General features: G+C 42.0%; 2 protein-coding genes across 18 annotated transcripts in view; one reads left to right on the forward strand and one right to left on the reverse strand.

The window, feature by feature from the left end:
• The window catches only part of LOC111871353 (ubiquitin-like-conjugating enzyme ATG10), a 647673-nt gene that overhangs the window by 284430 nt on the left and 345167 nt on the right, over window positions 1-18076 (reverse strand). The gene's annotated exons all lie outside the window — the stretch shown is intronic.
• LOC111871351 (protein vein) overlaps window positions 9302-18076 on the forward strand; it is a 330532-nt gene continuing 321757 nt past the window's right edge. For all 7 annotated transcript variants that reach the window (XR_004513760.1, XR_004513761.1, XR_004513762.1 and 4 more), the window contains exon 1: window positions 9302-10996. Coding sequence is in view for 3 of the 7 variants with exons in the window: in XM_033754221.1 (XP_033610112.1) it covers window positions 10354-10996 (643 nt within the window). In the remaining 4 variants the exon portion in view is untranslated. The remainder of the gene's footprint in view (window positions 10997-18076) is intronic.

The raw sequence follows: 18076 nt of genomic DNA on the forward strand, positions 1-18076 counted from the left end.
CATACCACCCCATCATATCTCCCTCAGATCTACTTTAACATTGTCCACCCGCCTATGTCTTGGTCTTCTTAGTGGTCTCTTTCCTTCTGGCTTTCCCTTCTATATCCTACATGCGTTCCTCGGCTCCTTCGTTCGTGCTACATTCCCTGCCCATCTCATCCTTCTTGACTTATCATTCTAATTATACTCAGTGAAGAGTACAAGTGATGAAGCTCGTATTATGCAAAAGAAGGTAACAAATAAGAATTTGGAAATTAATTAAAATTAACTTTCAGTTTTCGAAGAGATGTTGCATGTATATTATTATAGCACTTATTTGGTCATTATTCTAATCTTTTATGGAATTAGACAACCGTATTTCTCCAGTAAAGATATAAAATGTACAAAGCCGTGACTCGGTCTCCAGAGTCTCGTTCATGAAGAAAGAATGTACAATGCGATTGTTGCAATTAAATACATAACACAGAAAACACATAACGAGGAGCTTCATAATTTTTACTCATCGCCAGTTATCATTATGGTGATCTACAAAATGGCGTTCACTTGAATAATACAGAGCTTATTTATACTCCCATTAATTTAATATTGTCACTTTGTTGAGTGCACTGCACCAAGCTCACTTGGAATTAAACCGTAGTGACATGCCCGTTTACTAATACAGTGGAAAGAAATAATTTGGCAGACAAAGACATAGATGGAAATTGAAGTGGTTCTTGGCGAGCTTAAGTAATGTAATGGGACCTCAAGACGTAGGCAGCGAACTACGGTTCGTCTAGTTTAGTGAATCTGTGCTTGTGACGTTTTAAGAAAGGGACCTATGTGTGCCTCAAACATCTTTGAGGGTGCATCATCAGACAAGATATAGGTCATGTGAAATGTATAGAAAGTTTTAGTCGGAAATACGAAGGAAAGAAACCAAGAAACTACTTCGGAGAAATATGCAGGCATAGATAAGAGGATAATATTAATATGGATCTTAAGAAGAAATTGTGGGCGAGAATATGGATTGGATTAATCTGACTCTGGATAGTGTATAGCAGTGAGCTCCTGCAAGGAAGTTTTTGGTTTAATAACCAGTGATGCATTCCTTGAACAGCTTAAAAACTGTTAGATTCTGATGAAAGGCTTTGCTATATGACGCATTTTTGTTACAGAGCCAAAAATCGTTGTCTCGACAATATTGCAAAGTACAGCATATGTAAGCGTTAATTTTTTCCCGCCTTTTTAAACCCGAGGAAAGGACCCCCGGTACACACTAGATATGCGGATGGGTGGGCCCCACAGCCAGTCTGGACGCTGTGCTTTACAGAAAAATCTCTTGCCCCTGCAGGGGAATGGAACCCCGGCCGTCCAGCACGTAGCCAGTCGCTATACCGACTGAACTTTCCTGTTCATGGCTAACTATGATACGCGGATATCTCGGCACGGTTCCTTGATGAAACATTAATACGACCATATGAGGCTGTCAAGGGAAGATTCGATTCACTCACATCGCAAAACTAGTGAACGCTATTCCGTGGGCTACAATAGCAGTGAGTTGCGTCAGGTTACGTCAGTCTGTGTTCCTCTCGCATTCTGTACGGGCGATCACCTTCTGAGGCCATTTTCTTTAGACCATGGCATTGAGGGGAATAATATAGTCGAGATTATGAAGGGTACAGTCTTCTGGGATGTGACGTCGGTAGAGATTTACCGACGTTTCAGAAGAACACAGTACCTCTCTTCTCGCGGTAGAGGAGTAAGTCGAACATGCAAGCAGAAAGCAGAAACACAGTAAATACCGAGTACTGCACTTGCTGCTCTCTGCTTGAATGCTCGACTTGCTCCTCTACCGTGAAGAAGGAGACAGTAAGTTACTCCGAAATATCAGTAACTTCTACCAGATTACATACCGTCCCACCCCAGAAGATGGATGTTGGATTGGATGTTATATATATTGAAAATTTATGTCTGTATTGGAAGTGCGTATTTATAAGTAATGTCTACTTTTCAACAACAGCTATATATCTGTTCCGCCTTCAGTCCAAAATTCTTCCTCTTCGTTATCAGTGAACTACATTGTATCCTTTCATTAACCAGTTCATTTCCTCTGTTACAATGAATTTAGTCATTTATGTTTTGGACCGAAATGCTTACGAGATCAGGTCCATATGGACGTAAGACAGCTGGAATAAAAGACGAACAAAAAAAAAAAAGAAAGAAAAGAAAAGCGTTCCACACGTTACAGTCCGCACCAATACAGTGACTACACCAAGGAGGAGGAGAGAGGCGGGGCATGCAGCATGAAAAATTGGATAGCAATTCATACAAAATTTTAATCGGAAGATAAGGAAATACATGATCTCAGGCATAAAAAGAAGTGGCACAAAAATTAAATTTATATTCTAAATACGAAAAATTCCTGTTGTTTAAAAAGAAAGAAAGTAAAGTTATCCCCCTGCTTACTTAATTAAGTATCACGCCATGAAGACGTATGGGAGAGTGGAGGTGTAGCTCCAATATTCTTGACCTCGGCTCTAGATGGAGCTGAGCGGTCAGCTTCACGCCTCGCCCGCTTTATCAACAGCGAAAGAACCCCTTGGTATGAATAGTATAGGAGACTGGGCAGACCTCAGAGCCGGTCTGCGTACTGTGGAGTACAGATTATCCCTTTCAACTGCAGGGAATCGAACCCCGGTGCTCCAGCCTATAGCACTTCGTATTACCTACTGATCTATCCTGTCTACCTATAATAACTTAAATAATAACGAACAAAAAGTACCTTCACTACAAGAAACAACAAGAGGAATGTCTGATACTACGTTCACACCTTCTGACGTGTACGTCATTGTTTCTTACTAAAATAATTACAGGCCTATGTTTCATCACTGCCTATCATAGTCGCCGCGCGGTCTAAGGCATGAACCGTCTTCGCCCTTTCGAACGCTGGAATCATGGGTTCGAATGGATATCTGTGTGCGTTTATTCTGCGTTTGTGTTGTTTCTGTGTAGCTAGCGGCCATGCGACGAGCTGATCGCCGTCCAAGGAATCCTACCGACTGTGTATACATTAAGACACTGAAAAAGTGGCCAAGGTCCTAAGGGCTGTAGATAGATACATAGATAGCCATTTTGCCATTAGTGAGGGCATAAGAAGTATGACGGTGTAAATAAGACTCGAAATACGCTTTTGATTTCATAACTCAATGTCGCTGATTGTTCACGTTGTGACACAACGCATTTAACAGTGTAGACACAGCTTAGATCCGCCTTGGTCGCGGGACACGGGCGCCCAAGACGTGCAGACCAAGCTCAGAAGACTTCAGCACGCACCTGCCCACACATTACCGACTGGAGTCTGTTGATTCACTCCAGGGAGAGGTGATCTAATTTTACACTGACTTGTTGTGGGGATTCGACACCACGAAAATAATGGCGTCCAGTACGCCGCCGTGGCGACATGGGCGTGCAGGCTCCAGTGACCCTCCTGCATGCTCGCTCATGGCAGGCCAGTCCGTCTGAGGTGTTTAGTCTGGTCTGTTAACTAACTTTCTATACATAATGCGCCGAGAAAAGATTCTGTATATCCCCTGGGCGAAACGCTAGTCCACGCTACTGGCTCAGAAATGGATAACCGGCGATAAATTTATTGAACGGTTTTATCTACGTTAACATCATTGTATCACCGTACAGGCTGGTCTACAGATAACGCTGAGAGCTCACATTTGGGAGGTACTCGGTTCGAATCTCGCCATGGATATTGTTTCTTTTTCAGTTTCTTGGCGTGGGGAGTGACTGAGTCAACTTGGTACGTCGGTCACTCTTTCGACTATTGTACCAGCCCCGGATGATAGGTGATGATGAGTGTGGAGCAACCGGTAAAATGAGAACTAGTAGCAGAAACCGAAGTACTCGGAGAAAACCTGCCCCAGTGTCATTTGTCCACCACAAATCCCATGTGACTTGACCTGGGCTCGAACCGGGGCCGCCGCGTTGGGCAGCCGGCGACTAACCGCCTGAGCACGGCCCTTTAGGATATCGGATATAATGACTGAGCTTTTTCGTGATTTTGCTCAGTCCCTCCACGAGCGCTTCCCTCCAAATCATTCCTATAATATATCATGTTTATCTATTGACCTAACGTCCGACGATATATATATACAACATACGATAAAGAAACTGTATATCGGCTAAGGAAGCTACTCAGGGCTGAATGAACGAGTGGACGATCATACAATGGACTGAAAAGGGCTGGGACAGAAACGTAATCGCAAAAATGCCTCGAATCATGGCAGTGGGTGTCGCGTCCGAAATTAGAAGCGGATGTCTTCAGAATACAGTTCACAAGAGTCACTGACTGAGAAAACCAACTCAGCCGTCTTTCTGAACTCTTAAAATGCAAACGTAATCAGATGACACCTTAAAGTGGAGGTTCCAAATTGTAAACGCTTCTTTTCCGTTGCCGAAGTTGACATGGGATCCTTTTTTTTTTTAATTCGCTTAGTGGGGGGGTGGAGTCCAACTGGGCCCACTCGGCACGGCGGCCACTGATTGGCCTACTGTAGCCTGCCCCGGGTGATTATGATGATGGAGAATTTGGTGGAATGAAGATTGGCAGGGGAAACCGAAATACTCGGAGAAAACCCTCCCAGTGCCACTTTGTCCACCACAAATCCCAATTGACCAGACCCGGGATCAAACCCGGTCCGCCGCGGTGGGAAGCCAGCGACTAACCGCTTGAGCTATGACGCGGCCTATATGGGATCCTTGGTCACAGTTATTAACCATGTCGTGTTGTTTTCCTCGCCTTCTTTGAGTAAGGCGGCGTTAGAGCAAGCGATGCATTAGTTCGCGTACTTTTGCGGATACGGGACGTTCTGCCTTTTACGCGGTATTACTGTTTTGATTGTTGTGAAATATCATTAGATGACAGTTGAAACAGTTCACTCACTTTACAACATTGTACAGACGTTTTGTGACAATTCTGAGGGACTTAGTTCGCATCCTTAGAATTGGTTTATAGAAATATCGTGTGCAGATAAAATCACATAATATACAATTCTGTTACACCATTTACTTTGTCTCTACATAAGTGCAATTGTTTAAACATATGTAGTCGTGCACATATAGACTTTTTGTCTATGAATCCTTTTAACATTTCTAAATTCTTTGGTTAGAAACAAGGAGTGACAACTTCTATATAATCAGTCACTATAGTGAATATCTTGTACTTTGTAAGATTTGAGGCTTTCACGGCGGTGACTATGAAGAAAGCAGTCTTCTGGGATTTGGCACCGTGTATATGTGATGTTAACCGACGTTTCGGAGGGTCTGCTTTTACCGGTTCTCACGGTCTCTTCGCTTTCCAGATTTCTTTTATTTTTTCTTCTACCCTGAAGATGGAGGCGATACGTTCCTCTGAAACGTCGGTTAACACCACACATACACGGTGCCAAATCCCAGAAGACTGCTTTCTTCATCTTGTACTTTGTTAGGAGATTTCTAGTTCTCAGAATAGTAGTGCAGAATTGTCTAATCAGAACTGATTAAATTCACATCAATTAAGCCATAAATATATGCCTACCTGTTGCCCCCACATCACTATATGTTTAGCTTCTAATTAATTTTTGTAATAAAAACAAGATATTCACATCTACCGAGAGATTTCGAGGGAAGTTTTGAACACATGAACCTAGCTTCAACATCCGATTCTGCTTTAGAGAAGTTGTGTATTATTCTTGCCTCTCAGCTTATTTAACGATGCTGTTTCAACTTCAGAAATTACAGAAGGTTGAAAGAGGTGGAGAGAAGAAAGGTGGGGTCGTGACATACAATTTGAAGACATTCCCCTACAATTTACAAATTTACATAGACTACGTAACAAAGACCATTATAATGAATCTCAGCCAGAACGGTCGGTAAAGCGGCTAAGATTCCAGAGTTGTGCTTTCTGAAATTCTGTGCTTCTCTCTTCTCTTTTCATCCGATCTGCACGTCCAGCCCACGTAACTACGAGATGAGATCTCTTCTCCGCTAAGTTCCTCTTATATTCCAGCACCTCCTTTAACGCCTGTCTTTCATGGAACAGTAGGGTTAATTGTTGTTTTCATCACAAGATCCCGCTACTGGGGCTTATCCTGACCCAGCGGAGTCCAATCCCCACATCCAGACACTATTCCTTTCAGATCACTTTGATACCGATATCAGGCAAAAATTAAATATGTTTTTAAAAAAGTAAAGCTATCCCTGTAACAGGCCATGCAGGCCCATAGGGTTGTGCGACGTCGAGGCTCACACATTTTCTTTAGACAATCGGATCAAGATGGCGGTAAAGTTGTCAGCCTTACGCGCCGGCCGCCCTATACCCCCCAGGGAGATTCCCAGTACTCATTTCTGTTAGAGGGTGGGTCGACCCCAGGGCCATAGTGCTGCTGGAAGGATTATGTAAATTGAAGAATCCATCTTAACGCCAATCGAACTGGTGACTTTCCGTCTTGTAGAATAGTGCCTCAACCAACTACGCTACCGCGAGACAAGGAGCTGGGATAGCGTAGTTGGTATAGGGACTGACTACGAGCTGGACGACCGAGGGGTGGGATTTCGAGTCCCGGTAGGGTCAAGAATTTCTTCTCCACGTCGTCCAGACCGGCTCTGGGGTCCACCCAGCTTCGTATCCAATGGGTACCAGGGGCTCTTTCCACGGGGGTAAAGCGGCCGGAGCGTGAAGCTGACCATTCACTTCCAGCTAGTGACGAGGTCAAGTAAATATACATTTATACACCAACTCCCCAATACTCCTTCAATGTGTAGTGCTTAATTAATTAAGCACAGGGTAAACTTTACTTTTTTAAGCCAACAATATTATTGATAACATATTTAAAGGATGCCAACTAGTCGAGTTCGTCAGAAGCTGTTTGACTGTCATCATAAAGAAGAAGACAGGTCGGCTACCAGAAAGATTAAAAGATCAATTCGTTTAACCCCGTATATTGGAAGAGATCAAGAGGTCTAAACCTTGCAGTTGATAATGATGATGATCCCTGGAGCAAAACCCTCATATAATTATCACCAGGGCCCGGATTTTGATAACCTGAAAATACTTAAAAAAATTACCGAAAACATACAGAAAAATGACCTAAAATATGACCCAAAAATGTAATATGCAGGGCCCGGATTTTGATAACCTGAAAATACTTAAAAAAATTACCGAAAACATACAGAAAAATGACCTAAAATATGACCCAAAAATGTAATATGCAGGGCCCGGATTTTGATGACCTGAAAATATTAAAAAAATGACCGAAAAAACAGAAAAATTACCTAAAGAAGAAAAGAAAGAACACTTCGCTTCCATGTTATTCACATTTCAGAAAACATATGAAGAAAAATTCCCTAAAATGGCCAAAAATGACAAGAAATACCATTAAAAGTCCAAAAATATACCAAAAAATTACCCCCAAAATAAAAAAATGACCGTAAACCTAAAAATGTCAAAAAATGACAACAAATTACCTATAAAATTTACATTTCTGTAACCAGCAGCTCATATCCGAGATTTATATATTTAAGAGCATCGCATAGGATATAAGGAAAAAAAGATGATATGTCATCAAAATCCGGGCCCTGATTATCACCAATAACAAATAATAAAAAATAAAAACCGCTGTTATAATTAAAATCTCTTTAAAGTATCGTAGCGTAATTTTCTTGATCTGATATTTATTTATAAATTTGCCTCCGTGTCTGATTAATTAAGAAATCACGCTACAAAGAAGCATGGCGGAGTGGATACATAGCTTCACCATTCCTGACCTTGGCACTAGATGGATAGAATGGTCTGATTCACGCTCCAGCTGCTTAACCCCCATGGTAATTTCCCCGGTATTGGTTGAAAAGGAGGCTGGACTGGTTTGGACGCTATGGAGAAATGAAAAGCCTCTTGCCCCCTACGGGCCCTTCAACTCCGGCCGTCCGCCCGCAGCCCGTCGCTATACCGACTGAGCGATCATGTAAACAAAGTTTAAATCGAAAATAACACAAGGGAAAGGCGTAGCTTGGGAAATTTAATCGTAGATATGACGATAATATTAAAACGGACCTCGGAGAAATAGACAGTGAGAATATGGACTGGATTCCTTTGACTCAGGAGTAGCTGAGCGACTGGTGGCTTCTCGAAAGAAATAAGCCCTACTTCGTTAGTTAGTTCTGTATCGATTAAATCGTCTTCTTATATCCCGCGGTGTATCTCTGTGGAAACTATAGCAGGGGACCAACTCCATGGAGTACAGTTCTTCTCGAGAAGCTGCAACCCACTGAGTTAAGCAAAAGGTTCCTCATCTTGACCGGATTGCGGAAGTGCATTACAGTGTTCACAATAGCCCCCAACTGGTTCCTATCCTGAGCCAGATCAATCCGGTCCATACCACTCAATCTCATTCCTCCAACATGCATCTTAATATTATCCTTCCGCTTACATCTACGTCTTCTCAGTGGTCTCTTTCATTCTGGCTTTCCCACATCTTCGCCCATATGCATGCTACATGTCTTAGCCATCTCATTCTCCTTGACTTCACCGTTCTAATTATATTTGGCGAAAGATACAACTTAGGAGCTCCTCATTATGCAGTTGTCACCAACCTCTTATTGTTTCATCCCTCTTCGGTCCATATATTCTCCTCGGCACCCTATTCTCAAGGGCCACACGGTCTACGTTCTTCCTTTAATGCCAGAGACCAAGTTTCACACCCATACAGAACCACAGGCAAAATTATTGTTTTGTATATCTTGATTTTACGTCTTTAGGCAGCAGACGAGAAGACAGATCGAAGCAAAATTTTGATTTGTTTTAATCACAAAACTGTAAATATTAAGGTCAATAAAAGTGGAAATAGATGTCCGTCTATCGTGTTCAGTTTTATCTTTCCTTACAAATCGCTTCAAATTAAATTGCAATTATACACGGGTTATCACAACCAGATCTACACTGAGAATAAAAAAAGCATCACTCCTTTATCACAGGCTGGCCGAGGAATCATTAGTGACTCATCTTCCACTCTGCCCGACCTACATCGTCTGACATCGGCTTGCCGAACAAGAGGAAGAAATGGAAGAGATAGAATAGAGATGAAGATGGCGAGGCGGGGGGGAGAGTGTTGTTTGGTGCAGGGGGAATAAGGTTAGTGGGGGGGAACAGAGCGCGCTAAAGCTAATGGAAAGCATTGGCAAGGCAAGTACCCGGCCCCTCCTTCTTTCTCTCTTCAGCTCCTCGACAACCTCCTAAAACGTCGCCGTAACAGTACGCGGTTCCTATCCTGCGATCGGCCAGTTCTCCGCTCGCTGTAGTACTATAACGGAGACGAGGACAGAGACATCAACGGGAGCGGGGAGTTGTGTGACTTTTGCTCGAGACCGTCTGAAGCTCTTGCAGTAGCAGCTGTAGTAGTGATGGTGGTGGTGGTGGTGGTGGTAGTCGTAGTAGATAGCAGGCAGTAGCTGCGTGTGAAAATTCAGAGCGGGTAAGACGGTAGCTGGCGGCAAGACAGTGGCAGAAGACGGCCAACACTAACCCTTCTCCAATTGGACACCACGGCAAACTACTGGGTAGTTACATCTCGTGAGAGCAGTTCTTAAAAATAATAAAATAGTGTGTACAAGTCGTGATTTAAAAAAAAAAAATAATTCTGTTTAATTGAAAATGAACTTGATCAATTGTGAAAGCTAACAAAAATCAACGAATTTTCGATATAAAGTGAAATTTAAAACAAAAGTGTGTATTGCTTCAAAGTGTCGTTTTCAAGAAGTTATCTAATATCTTAAATGTCCACGTTATAAGTGTGTTTACAACGTGCAACGAAAGGGGGCGTGGTTTATGTTCATTTTGAAGCCTTATAAAGGAAGAAGAGCGCCTTGCTTCAACAAACGCGAACCAATCAAGGAGAACGAAGAGTCTATTAAGAAATGAGAGAAAAAGCGGAAGTTAAGTTAGTCGCGTTGTTCTTTACAAAGATTACTTAATAGTTGTGACGAAATAGTTAACAGGGAAGAGGGAAACTATCCTGTGTTTCAAAGCAGCAGCAAGATTGAGCACAGTAGGCTTAGCACTTGGAAGCCATGTCTTCTTCAACCACATCACGTGCCATAACTAACATCAGAACAGTAACCCTTGGTCGACCCTCGAAATCAGCAATACCCTCCCCGATACTATGTATTAACAGCCTTTTCGCTATCACGTTTTCATACTCTCCAACTGTGCTAAATCCGATTCTCCTGTTCTGTAAACACCCCAGAAGAAATTTCGATTAAGTAAAGAAGGACCTCACCCACAACTAGACTGCGCACAAAGCGAGAGACTGAACAGAAACAAATAATAGTATTATGAAACTGCTGATGGACATGTCGGCGAGGTTTCTTCACGGAATCACCTGGAGTAGGACTAGGAGTCGGCGTTCTCTGTGTGACAAAGTGGTGTTCCTAGTGTTCGTAGCTATATTAGTACTCCTATCAGGATCTTGCACTGATAAGAACGTGTTAGTAACCGCTGCCCCCATTGGTCGCAGAGCGACAACTGGCCAAATAGTACCTTCCGGATTACTAAGGAAATCTTTTTCTGGAGGTACTGCATTTTCTAAGTCATGTCCTGAAGACGATGTTGGGGTCAAAACTTACTTAGCCCAAACAGTGTTTGAGGGAAAAGCTAGGTCTAGGAGTCCCGTTCGAGACGGAGTATACAACGTGACATTCGTGGTACAACAGGTGTACAAGGGTTCGGAACCAGGATTCTTAAGAAGCGCAGTGAGGCTACAGTTTGCTGAGAAGGCAAGAGCTAGTAATAATTTTCGCAAGTGTGATGATGGTGGGAATAAGAATAGAGTTATGAGAGCCAATATTACACGTGGAGGGAAGTACATTGTGTTTGTTGATAAAATTGAACAACATATTTTCAAAGCCCGTGGAGAACCCGTCAAGAGAAATGAGAAGATTGTGAAAGCCGTCAAGGAGATCCTCTGCCAGAACTGTGGTAAGTTCAGACAATGAAACAATTCATATGATATAAAAGTAGTGGTTAATTTCTTATGTTCTCTCCTTCCATTGCCGAGGCGCTTGTTTTCTTGTCGCGTTTCATCCGCTCATAAGCATTGGGGGGGGGGGGCTAGGCCAACTTCTAACTGAACAAGTCTCCATAATATTCTGCATTCTCTCTTTTCCCAAATAACCGAAGATAGGTACAGTTTTATTCTACAGCTCTCAATTTATGTCCGAAAAAAATTAAACTTCCTATTTTCAATGAGGTGGCAGATTTACACAAAAATATGTATCGTTTGATTTATAATCCCCCAGTGGTTTGACGAATCCTCTCTTCTGTATTCCTAAGGGATAAATATTGTAGGGCAGGGAGAATAATAATTTTTTGGTTTCCTTTTTTGTTGTTGTAATTTGTACAGTTAGATTGACGCGAAACTGGGTTGCGGAAAGTCAGTTAAAAAGTTGTGATTCTCTAACAGCACTTTGTTCTTGTAGTACACGAATGAAAATTAAAATGATAAAGTCAAGGTGAATGAGATGGGCAGGGCATGTGGCACGAATGGGGTAGAAGAGGAATGCACATAGGATATTGGTGGGAAAACCATTAGGAAAGAGACTACTAGGAAGATAAAAACGTAGGTGCGTGGATAATATTAAAATGGATCGTAGAGGGATAGGATGGGGTGGATTGATCTATCTCAAGGTAGGGACCAGTAGAGGATTTTTGTGAACATGGTAATAAACCTTCGGATTCCATAAAATGCTGGGAAGTTCTTGAATAGCTGCACAACTGGCGGCTTCTCAAAAGGGGTCAGCTCCGTGAATTTTGTATATGAATGAATATGACAACTGTTGAGACAAACGTATTATAATTTAGCATCATGATGTGTTGTAACCTAGACTTTTCTTTTAATTGCTAGTGGGGTGGGACTAAGTCCCCTGCACCGCGGCCACTTCTGGCCTATTGTACCAGCCCCAGGTGATAGGTGAGGGTGATTGTGGAGCAATTGGTTGAATGAAGATTGGCAGGGGAAACCGAAGTACTCGAACAAGAGCTGCCCCAGCGCCACTTTGTCCACCACAAATCCCACTTGATCAGACCCGGGATCGAACCCGGGCCGCCGCGGTGGGAAGCCAGCGACTAACCGCTTGAGTTATGGGGCGGCCTATCCTAGACTTAGTTTATTGTTCTGTATTGTTTGTTTATCTAAGTCAACATTATTTAACGACGCTTTAAGTAATTCACAATGTATAAAATTGAATGACGGGATGAGCATGAACATCAATTAGAAAGAATGTGGAACCAAGCTGCTGTGGCCCAATTTAAGGTATTACCGGGCCATTTTCCCAGAGGAACTGAAGAACACTGGGAAAAATCTCGAATAGGATAGTCGGTATCCTGATCGAGATTCGAACCGGGCGCCTCCCGTAGGCAAGCCACAAGCATTTTCACTTGAATTAACAAGGTCGGTAATACATTGCTGTGTAGCAACGGTACAGTATAACAACATCTATGACAAATGCGAATATTTATGAATTTTACTTCTATTCCGATGAAGACATTTAATTTACAAACTACGTGGTCAGTCTGTAAGGTTGCCATGTCACAGGAATGTTTGTGAGTAAGCGGCAGAACACTATTCCTATACGTAACGCATAATTTCAATTCCAGCGTTTGTACTTAAAAGCCGCTACATACTGTGTATACCATCAGTAGTACTTCTAAAAGTCTCATGCATAAGAAACTCTGTTTCTTAAGTGAAGCACAGAATTCCTATGAAGTACTGATTAATAAGCACCGATATTCAGCAATTTTATTTTTGGATGGGTAATAAGAATTTGCAGCCATCTTCAGATTACTGTCGTATGTCTAGCAAACTCCTGCGTAGGCATTTATGATTCATAAGGTACAATTTATTTAATTCTGATATGTTGCTGCTACCACAAAATAAGTTTTCTTGTTGCAAAAACGTGTTAACACAAACTTTCCGTCTTGTCTACATTTACGCACTAGCGGATATACCTTTACAGACGAAAGATCGTAAGTCAGTAAATTATAACAAAACAATTAGAAGGAAGAGATTCCTGGGATACTACAACTATATCTTAAAATATTTTGAGGTTGCGTCATCATGAGATAGTGACGTAAGTTGTTACGTCATGATTAGAAACTTACTTGGTTCTGAAGAAAGCAGTCTTCCGGGATTTGGCACCGTGTATATGTGGTGTTAACCGACGTTTCGGAGGAACGTATCGCCTCCATCTTCAGGATAGAAGAAAAAATTAAGAAATCTGCAAGCGAAGAGACCGTGAGAAAGCAGACTGCTTTTACCGGTTCTCACGGTCTCTTCGCTTGCAGATTTCTTAATTTTTTCTTCTACCCTGAAGATGGAGGCGATACGTTCCTCCGAAACGTCAGTTAACACCACATACACGGTGCCAAATCCCAGAAGACTGCTTTCTTCATAGTCACCGCCGTGAAAGCCTCAAATCTTACTTGGTTCTGTTTTCAACATACGCCTGGATATAACATTTCTTTGTTCATAAAAAGTTTGCTTTTGTGAGGTTTCTTGTTCTTGGTACACTGTATCCTTAAAGATGTTACAGACAATGTTTACTTAAAATCGTGCAATACAAACCACTTAATCACTAAGATAATAAGGAACGAACTCTTATGGTTACCACGACAATCCAGTCAGCAGCTCCTAAGTCTGCTGATGGTTACACTGGCGGAGGACGCCTTAGCAGTGGTGGATGTAATTAATAACAAGCATCGTCTCCGGTTGTCACTCGTCGGGACGCTCTTGATGTATCGGAGAAAAGCGTCGACCGTGAACGACGCTCGATAAAGGAAGGGCCCTTCTGACACGAGGAGCACAGTTTTATTTATACAAGAATTCCTTCCGAGAATCACATTTTCGGCACAGCGTGATTTCATGGCTTCGTGAGTGAATAAGCAGGATTACGTACATACAAGGCAGCACTGAGGCTATGGAAATTTCGAATCTCGAAGAACAATGTAATTAACTTCAGAGGATTAATTAGAGTTTAAGTCAGCACAACTTACCAGAATCTTATCATCATTGATATTTATACTGATAATGTATTAATTCTGATATGTATATTAAAAAAGAGCTGGGATAGCGCAGGTCGGTATCGCGACTGGCTACGGGCTGGACGATAGAGGGGTCGGAGTTTGTGTCCCGGTGGGGTCAAGAATTTTTTCCATGTCGTCCAGACCAGTTCTGGGGGCCCCAGAACCACGTAGTTTCCCATCCACTGGGTGCCGGGATCTTTCCCCATGAGAAAGCGGTCGAAGTGTGAAGCCTACAACTCTCCTCCAACTAGTGCCGAGGCCAAGGAAACGTGGATATACACATCCACTCCTCTATACACCTTCATGGTGTAGTGCTTAATTATTTAAGCACAGAGACAACTTTACCTTACTACATATAACAGAGTACATGTTTTGATTTTTCATACAATCTGTCCGTCTAAATTTTATTATTGCGATCAACAATGCATCATCACTGCATCATTTCGTAATATGCAATACAGAGAATAAATAATAGTATGAACAGAAAAATATAGCCGGGATAGCTCAGTCGCTATAGCGACTGGCTACGGGCTGGATTACCGACGGGTCCGGAGTTCAAGTCCTGGTATGGTCAAAAGTTGTGTCTTCTGCACGTCGTCCAGACCGGCTATGGGACCAACCCAGCCTCCTACCCAGTGGGTACCCGTGGCATTTTCCCAGGGGGTAAAGCGATAGAGGCGTGAAGCTGACCACTCACCTAAGCTAGTACCGAGGTCAAGAAAATGTGGATCTATACATCTACTCCCTTATACGGCTTCATGGCATAATGCTTAATTAGTTAAGTACAAGGACAACTTTACCTTCGTGAAGATAAAGATATGCCATACGTACGGCGGCAAATTCCGTCTAAACGCACTGCCAGACGATGGCAATGCATAAGAGAAATAAAAAGATAAAATAATTCAACGGAACTGAAGAAAATTACTAAGCCGATAAAATCTCAGCTAATAGAGCCGGTCTCGCTGGCTGGGCGGGACTGATGATAAGCACCAGTACCGGTAGGATATAGAGACTGGTAGAAATCATAGAGGGAAGCACAATGGACCAATACAGGTCTAAGTGAATGGGGAAACCCACCCTCTCCAATAACTAATTAAGTAACTAACTAACTAAGCCGATAAAATTATCTGACGTTCTTGGCTTGCAGGCAACAAATGAGGTAACATCATATCGGTTGCTAAATAGAACGAAAATATTCAGCGTTTCTAGCTAATCTTAAAGGAAACCGAAATGTGTTGCCTGCTTGGAAATCCCCCCCGGAAGTACGGGAAAGTCCACAACTTCCTTACGCCGACAATGGTCGCTAGGACACATGCACTAAGCATACTGTTGCTTATTTATCCCTATGTAATATTTTCATTATGTTTCTAAATATGAGGAAGACATGTGGACACATTATGTAACGTCAGCCTATTCGGATCTTACGTCGTTCATAACGATTCCCATATAACACAACATTTTAAACTACTTCATAAACTTACGCGAAACAGCATTGCAGCAAATTAATATTTCCAAATAAAGGGTTCAGGGTCCTCAGATTATGACATATCAACACTAGTGAGGCAGATGAAAAGTAAAGCTATTCCTGTAACAGGCCACGGAAGCCCGTAGGGTTGTGAGAAGTCGAGGTTCCCATGTTTCCTAGACAATCGGCTCACAGATGGAGGTGAGGTTGTCAGCCTTACGCGCCGGCTGCCCCTTTATCCCCAGGAAGATTCCTGGTACTCATTTTTGTTACAGTCTGAGAAGACTCCAGGGCCATAGTGCGGCTGGAGGGATTAGGTCAACTGAAAAATCCAGTGACCTCATCTGAAATCGAACCCGCGACCTTCCGGCTTGTAACATAGTGCCTCAATCAATGACTCTACTAGTACTATCATAGTCATACAAAGAGTTATTAATTTTCATTAGCGTGGGGTAAGTGCGATTTGTGATATACACTTTGTATAACTGATTCTGTGTATGCTGACGAGGTTAACTTTTACCTGCATAAAAATATGTATATATATACATGTAATATAAATGGTAACGCAGAAAATATCATACAGGAAAGTAAGGGAACTGTAACAGGAATATATATAAACAGAACCAAGGAGGATACGTCAATAATACACAAAATTACGATAACAGCAATTATAATAATACACATATTATGGTTTCGGATATGATTCGTCGTCTGTTTATTATTTAAACTAGATTCTGTGTCCGGATTCACTATTGCAGAGATATGTTTACTGCACAGTTGCGTAGCAACGAGCGCGGTACGGACCAACAGATAACGCCGTTTGCAACACCTCTTTTATTGTTACATGACCTCACAGCGTACGTGTCGCGTTCCTCTGCTGCGTGGGTATGGGCCATTACCTAGCAACGGCTGTTACTCTGCCTCCACAGTTCTTGCTTTGAGCAAAATGGCCAAAGTATTAATATACCATCATCACAAACGTTTAGATCTTAATTACAATAATGACTGTATGCAATAAATAATTTGAGATTGATCAAAATACGAGTACTAGTGTACGGACAGAAAATGAGAGAACATTAAAGAGGTTCATGATGACATTAGGCGAAGAATAAGTTCTGGAAACGTTTCTATTGTTCAGTTTGGAGACTGTTATTGTCTCGCACACATTCCAAACCAGTGAAGACCACGATACACAAACAACAATTTTTCCGCTTGTTTTCTTTGGCTGTAAAACGCGATATTTTGCTTTGAACAAATATAAATTCCAAGTGTTTGAAATCGAAGCGCTCAAGAACATATTTGAAAGGCAGAAAGACGAAGTAAATAAGCAATATAGGATGTTACATAACGTGGGGGGGGCACGATGTAGTGTAGTTGGTTGAGGCATTATGCTACAAGCCAGAAGTTGGCGGGTTCGATTCCCAATGAGGTAATTGGATTTTTCAATTGACCTAATCTTTCCAGTTGCACTATGACCCTGGGGTCGATTCAGCCTCTAACAGAAATATGTACCAGGATTCTCCCTGGGGGTAAAGGGCGGCAGGAGAGTAAGGCTGACAACCTCACCTCCTGCTGTGAGCCAGTTGTCTAAAAAATGTGGGAGCCTCGATGGCCCGTTACAAAGACAGCTTTACCTTTTACCATAACGAGGAACTTGTGATTTAAACAGGTCATTTCTTATAGTTAGAACAGCGAAATCTAGGTGGCTGTGAAGAACTGGGCTTGCCACTAGGACCGGTAGGGAAACCTCTTGGACAACTTCCACTCAGAGAGAAAAATAGGAGGAATAACATTAATAAGCACCTTAGAGTGATAGGTTGCGAGGATGGGAGATGATGACGTAGTTGAAAATAACGTGCAATAGTGGTGTCGAATATTCGAGCTTTATAAAGCACAGAAGTTCTGTCATAGGTTTGCCTAGCGGCAGATGCAGAGACAACTATGTATATGTTTACGTCTGGTAGCCACAATGCGGACAGAATGGTAATACAAAAACAAGTAATAAATCTAAGAGCAGACGTATATCGGGAGATGCTGCTACCATTCAGTTCAGGATTGTTTTCCTCTGAGTTCGTAATCTAGGTACATCAAGATTAAAATATACAAAGCACAATTTTACTTGTTGTTTTGTATGGATGCCTAACTTGGTATCTCATATTAAGAGAAGAAGAGAGATTGAAGTTATTTCAGACCAAGAAACTGAAGAGAATATATGGACCCAAAAGGAGAAACTAACAAAATGATGGATGATAAACTGCATAATATGAAACTTAACAATTTTGCACTTCATCAATTGTTGTTAAGACGGCCAAATGAATCAGGGTAAAACGCGTTCGGCATGTAGCATGCACATGAGTTCTAAGAAAGCATAGAAAATTTTGGTCACAAAACTTGAAGGGAAAAGACTACTTCGCCATGTGTGCATGGGAGAATAATATTAAAATCGATCTTCAAGCAACAGATTGAGAGGATATGGTTCTGAGTCATTCACTTACGCAATTAGTTATCCAGTC

This window comes from Cryptotermes secundus, unplaced genomic scaffold (assembly GCF_002891405.2).
Source record: "Cryptotermes secundus unplaced genomic scaffold, Csec_1.0 scaffold122, whole genome shotgun sequence".
NCBI classification, from domain to species: Eukaryota; Metazoa; Arthropoda; class Insecta; order Blattodea; family Kalotermitidae; genus Cryptotermes; species Cryptotermes secundus.